Source organism: Anabrus simplex, chromosome 10, assembly GCF_040414725.1.
Source record: "Anabrus simplex isolate iqAnaSimp1 chromosome 10, ASM4041472v1, whole genome shotgun sequence".
NCBI lineage: Eukaryota > Metazoa > Arthropoda > Insecta > Orthoptera > Tettigoniidae > Anabrus > Anabrus simplex.
In genome coordinates this window covers 46377263-46384084 of record NC_090274.1, presented here as the reverse complement: position 1 = coordinate 46384084, position 6822 = coordinate 46377263, and the positions used below count along the sequence as shown (strand labels likewise).

At 39.6% G+C, this 6822-nt stretch overlaps 1 protein-coding gene across 1 annotated transcript in view; it reads right to left on the bottom strand.

Annotated features, from left to right (window-relative positions):
* Nucleotides 1-288: 288 nt before the first annotated feature.
* Nucleotides 289-6822, bottom strand: part of LOC136881794 (armadillo repeat-containing protein 3) — a 71213-nt gene continuing 64679 nt past the window's right edge. Inside the window, exons 10-12 of the mRNA XM_067154231.2 lie at nucleotides 5823-6012; nucleotides 2530-2659; nucleotides 289-606 (exon numbers count right to left, since the gene is read on the bottom strand). Of these exons, the coding sequence (XP_067010332.2) occupies nucleotides 289-606; nucleotides 2530-2659; nucleotides 5823-6012 (638 nt within the window). The remainder of the gene's footprint in view (nucleotides 607-2529; nucleotides 2660-5822; nucleotides 6013-6822) is intronic.

Sequence of the window (6822 nt, the reverse complement as noted above, 5' to 3'; positions counted from 1 at the left end):
CGGCATGCACATTAAGATGTTATTTCGCACAATAACCGCTGATGAAATGCAGACTACCAAGCTTTGGGCATCACCTATGCTCATAGTTACTGGGATGTTGCACAGGTTGCAGCATGGCAGAATCAGTCTAAAGATTCTTGAGATCCATGACAACAGTCTCGAACAAGATCATTGCTCATTCCGAAACGTAGGATGATTAATGAAGAGGTGTGAAACATTCTTTTCAATAATATTTTTATTAGTGTTCATTATATTACATATAACTCTACAATAAATAGATAAGCTAAATCATATTGGTTGACCACAGTATACAGTGGCCTCATAGGAGCCAATGGGCATAAGACTTCCAATATTTTCCATCAGATCCACAATGTGGTTGGTTCGTATCAGTCTTATTGGCAGATCAGTTATTGGTAGAGGGAATTCCTCTCCTGGTGGATCAGGCTGCAGTATTGCTACTTCAACCCAAGATATACCGTACTGTCCTCGAACTAAGGAACAGAGAAGTCCTATCTTATCCGCTAGCACCTTGAAAAGCACAGCACGTTCCAAATGCAGTCCAATGCGAATATATCCCAGGGGTATTATATTCGTCTCCAATTGTTGCTGCAGACAGAAACACTAAAATTAGCATGAAATAACAGGAAGAAGGTTTCTTTACCAAGAGAGAGAGAAAAAAAAAAAAAAAGAAGTCAGAAAACTTGGAGGTAACTTCAGGGCTTGAGGGCAAAAAATTAGAAATTTCTTTCATTGACCTGCCTGAATATCTCCTTGGTTTTGACAATGTGAAAGTGACTGAGGTCTGAGCAATACTAATAATGCCATTCCTTAGGGTACGAACACTAAGGAGACTATACTACAAAGTAGCAAAGCAATAAGGTGACAGACAGAACATACAAAAAATGAAGCAGGAGCAGACATTGTCCTGGTGGGAGGATTGACACACCAGAGCTGAACGAGATCTTTTCCATATTCGGTCTTTGGTAGTGATGGTGATTATTATTTTAAGAGGACGTACAACTAGGCAACCCTCTATTAACACTAATCAGAGAGAAAATATGGAAGGGGTCTGACACTTTGAAAAATGAACGTATCGACCAAAGAAAGACTGGGGCCATGAAGGGGATAAAAGTGAAAGACACCCTAGGCCTCCATATACAATACCGTCGTCGTCGGAAAAGGACGTGGATTGACTTGGTGAGGTTGGATAGGATAGATGAAAGTGAAGAAGCTGGCACAAGTTAAAACAATGCCAGGACTCAGCTGAGGTCTCTGTGGTCGCCAACCGACGCTACCAACTTGAGAGCACATGAGGCCCATTTTAGTCATCTCTTGTAACATGCTGGGGATACTGTGGTTGTTATTCTACCACTGCCCAACCACAGGGGTATGACTAAAGGAGAGGAAAGTTAATGAAGTTATTATACTTTGTTTCCACATATAAGAAGATAAATGGGAGACATACTGTTCATTATGAATATTGTGTTATGCCGCTGCGATACAGTACTCCATAATGTGGTTAAAGTTAGATTAGAAACTCTTCTGAATGTTGACGTCTCAGGAATAGGTTTGATATGCTCATGCAAAAGAGGTGAAGCCAGTGTTGGACATTTAAACCTATCATGCAAACTTTTATACTTCTGATGACCTCACATAAATTTTGAATGACTTCCACTTGTTTACATCAGATTTGATGATGATGATGATGATGATGATGATGATCTAAATAATAATAATGATTGCATTCTGGAAAAAGTCATTGGAAAACGGAGGAAAACATTTACAAATAACATCCACTACAGAGTGAGAATTAGCTTGAAGAATGCTGGTATTACAGTACTTTTGACTGCCTGGCTTTCACTGATGATCTAGTACTCCTTGGAAACAACATCCGAACAGCAGTGAAAATTGCAACAAACAGCTGCAAAGACCAGGGGGTGAAAAGTTATTCAAATGAGAAATATTGTTACTTTACCTGTAAATAGTGTTTTAGTTTAGGATTTAGGTAATTATTTCAAAAGGTAAAGGGACACTACGTGTAGGTGGCCTGTCCTTTTCCCCCTGGCCTTCCAAATATACTGTAAAGGTTTATGGCAAATAAATATTGAATGAATGAATGAATGAATGAATGAATGAATGAATGAATGAATGAATGAATGAAAATTATTCACTTGACCTTTATAAGTTTAACATCAAAGTTTCAAGGCAGAAAACAAAAACTGAAATGCCGAGAGCATCCTGAAAACAAGACCAATTTTTTCAACAACACAACAGAGCCATAATTCCTCAATTAATTGTTCAATTTAAACTAGTTTAATTTTTCTTTAGACTGTGTTAAATGTCTCACCAAATTTGGTATAAATCAGGAAAAAATTAAAGGGAATTTACTAGGCCCCTAACCTGACCTAAAGATGAAAGATATTTAGCACAGCAACAGACTGTATGAAGCTAGTAAAGTGGTACAGTCTGATCATTATATTCTGACCAACTCAAAATATTACATTTTTCTCCTTAAGTTACGTGTCTTACCCTGAGCTCCAGAAGATGCAGACCATGAGTGTGTTGACTGCAGGGTATCCTGGGGCTCGGCCCACACATTTGGTCATTCACAAACTTTGCCAGGATTTCCACTAATTCGGCTGTACTCAACTTATCACCACTGTAAGAATATTTTTACATTAATTAATTCATAAATTTAATTATTTATTTAAAATAAGGAAATAAATGTGCTAACTGGATTAAGGCCACTTATATATATTTATTTAACAAAGCCGAGCTCTCTGCCAAAATGCATTGGCCTTCATCAGGGCATGTAGGCATGGTAGGCCAAGGCCCTTCAGGTGTGTAGTGCCATGAGGTTTGTTTAATGGTCACAAATAATTTGATTACTTTTAATCAATTACAATACTTCCCAACCCTGATAAAGTAGCAACATAGACGTGCACCTCCAGAAAGATCTTGGCAGAACTTTTGCCTGGAATTTGTTACTGTATGGAAGTGGGACTTGGATACTTGGACAGGCAGAAAAGAAGAGACTGAGGATATTAAAGATGTGGTGTTACTGCAGGATGGTCACAATTGCCTTAGTGGACAAGATATCGAATGATGAGCTACTGCAGAGTACAGGATGAATCACAGTGTCTTTTGAAATGCTTCCAATCCAGAAGAACCATTTCAATAGGACATCTGTTAAGACATGATGGTCTCATTAAAACAATCACTGAGGGAGAAGGTGAGGGCAAGAACACTAGAGGCAGGCTGAAAGCAAAGAGGCATGGTGAGCTGCTGCCAGCCAACCTACAGGTTGATGACTAAAGAAGAAGGTGGATTTATTAAGTATTGCAATGGTTTTTTTTTAAATATCGGGATTGTCCAGTGATAAGGAGTAGCCAAGGTAGTTGAAGGAGGAGTTAGTTCGTTCATCATCATAATCATCCTAAACCATTTCCAGTTTCCTGGGTGTGGTATATGACCCTCCTCCATCTCATCCTGTCCTTGTACCATTCTTCCTCCACCAACTTGTCCCAGTCATGGACTTTCCACAGGTCGTCTTCCTTCTACTTTTCTGTCAAATTCCTTCCTTGAAGTTCTGTTTACTGGCATCCTCTTCATGTGACCAAACCACTTCTCATTACTTGTGTTTCCTGGTTCTTTGAAAGTGAGTGTATTTTTAACCCACTCGACTCATTTGATGTGACGTTCATGCAAGTACTGACCAGGCCTTCAACTCAAATGATGAAACATTCACCACCCCTGCAAGGGTTTCCCTTTTGTGAACTTCTATGAATAGAACAGGAATGCGACTTGTTTACAACTCTCCTTCTAAGAAATGTACCGTAATTTATTGCCCAATTGTACCCCCTGTGGTGGGGGACGCAGACAAAAAATACACCCACGGTATCCCCTGCTGTCGTAACAGGCGACTAAAAGGGGCGACCAAGGGGTGATTGAATTAGAACCATGAAACTACTTGTGATTAGTACCATCACATGGGGAACACCATGGGTTGCCTTAACTTGCGAGTAGTACCGCTATGTTAGGTATACAATAGGTTTGTGATTAGTAGCAGCAGAGAGTGGTTCACTGTGGGTTTCCAGTACTCGAGATTAGTATCATTGTAAGAAACACCACGGGTCTGCGAGTTGTCTGTGATTAGTACCACTGTGAGGGTCAACGTAGGTCTGCGTTGTCTGTGATTAATACCCACTATGTGAGGAACACCACAGGAAACTGGCGCCCGTGATTAGTACACTTATGTGAGGAACACCATAGGTTTACGTTGCTTGTAAATGGTGCCGCAGTGTGAGAAACACCATAGGTTTGCGTTACCTGTGTAATGTAGGATACTTGAGAGTAGTACCATAATGTGTGGAACCCTGTGAGTCTATGCTACTTTGATTAGTACCGCAACATGACAAATGCCATGGTTCTACTTTACTAGTGATAAGTACCATTATGAGGTGCCATTGACCTGAATTTTGGACCCCTTTAGATAACAACCATCCTCGATTCAGGATTGTGCTTCAGAAGCAGTCCCTTGGTCAGTAATACTATTGTTTGTGATAGTTTTTGGGTCACATCCACTGATTGTTTTAAATTCATATCCATCCATTCAATCTTCATCACATTTTTTTTTCTGGTCAGAGGATGATTTTGAACTTTGAAATTGTCATTACATTTCGTACTATTAGGGGCCGATGACCTAGATGTTAGGCCTTTTAAACAACAAGCATCATCATCATCATTGCCCAATTGTAGCCTCTGAAAGCACAAGCATTTCATCAGCTGTCGGTCAAGCCCCTAGTCATGACTCCAGGCGTAGTGAAGCCTAGCATCAGTAATGCTATTGCTGAGTTAATTGAAAGTATTGTAGACAGTGATTCGGAGGACAGTAATAGCGATTATGATAATACTGAAGAAGAGATTTAAGTGAAAGTGACACTTCATCTGATACGAGTGACTGTGAAATCGTACCTAAATCCCTGCGTCTCTTGGTATGGGTTAGTGACAGTGATAACCAATTCATCACTTTCTTTTTTGTAAGTTGCTTTACGTCGCACCGATACAGATAGGTCTTATGGCGATGATGGGATGGGAAGGGACTAGGTATGGGAAGGAAGTGGCCATGGCCTCAATTAAGGTACAGCCCCAGCACTTAACCTGGTGTGAAAATGGGAAACCACGGAAGACCATCTTCAGGGTTGCTGACAGTGGGGTTCGAACCCACTATCTCCTGAATACTGGATACAGGCTGGACTGAAGCGACTGCAGCTACTGAGGTCGGTCTTCATCACTTTCCATTGGTGTCAGGAGAACTGAGCGACGAATATTTAGATGTTTCTGTATCGGAGTTGTCTTGAGTTTATGGATCCGTAGCTTTCCCATATAGTGCAGGAAACAAATATTTATTCTATGGAAAATTACCAGTATCAGACAGGAAATTAAGAATAGACGATGACAAGTGGTTTTGACTTAGGGCCTATTTTGAACTCTGCATTCTGATATTTCAGGTTCGTAAGCCTCGCATCCAATTATACTGGAGCAAATAAAAATGAATTCAGACTTCCAAAGAAAAGTGCAAAGTGCCTCGACAAGTACCTCAATATTTATCACACAAAATTTTGGTTCTGACATCATTTTTTGTGAGTAAAATTATTTTGAATACTTCACTGAGAACTCTGCATGAAAATTTGGCTGCTGATCCATTTGGCTTACATGTGCTGAGGGCAATTTAAATCTGATTCCTAAGCAAGCATGCGGGACCATTAAATCTGAAGCAATCGGGTTAATATAAAATCTTAACTACCACAGTGAATACATACTCCGATGTTCGCTGAGCAATTATGTTATACAATTCCTCCAGGTACTCGATCATGAATGGATCTGCAGAAATAACTTCACTCGGCGGGGGTGGTTGCTGTTCTAGTTCCTCCAACTGTGCTGACGTCACGCTCGTTGCCGACTTGTATTTGTCTGCGCCACGCCTACTAGACCCTCGTGGAGTGCGAGGAGCTGAAATTACAGCAATTAATTCATTTACTTCCTAGTAATTTGGAAACAGTTTCAGAACATAGTATATTCATTGTATACATCAGGGAAAGAAAGAAAGAAACAAACAACTCGTCACAAATAAAATCTTGTACAAAAAAATAGGAACTTGAGAGAGCACACAATTATAAGAATTGAAGGAATGTCCACCTGTTCAATACAAATGAATATTTGATGTGAGTTATATTTACATTAAATGAATCGTTTGTTGCAGAAACAGCACTTCTCCACTTTTTGACACTATATGAGTTATTAATACTGCCATAATTAATGCACGAAGTGTTTTGTGCAGAAAAAACACTTCTTCCATATATCTCTGCCTGTCAGTCACAAATGAAAGTTTCCGTTTTGTGCAGAAAGAACACTTATCCTGGAGAGGTGTTGTTTTTACTTCACTTGAGTCGCTAGGAAGAGGTGAGAAAAGAGATGCAAAAGTCGCGTTTCATATAAATCAATTTATGGAGTTTCAGTATGAGGCAAATCATGTCTTAGGAAAATACTGTATTGATGGACTGTGCGTTCATACTTTAAAGTTGCTTATTTCTGCAACCTGTCTCCCTGTGTTACCAACTAGACTTGCTTATCCACAAGGCTGTGTTCCATTAAATGAAAACAAATTAGCAGACATAAAGAAGCTGGAATCTTACATACCAGAAGAACGCCATGAGTTTTATAATGAACTGTTCGCATGGACAACATCAGCGCAATAGAAGTGAGAAGCATTGTTCAAAGATAAGAGACTTACATGTTACTTGTATTGTATTGTGTTGTTTT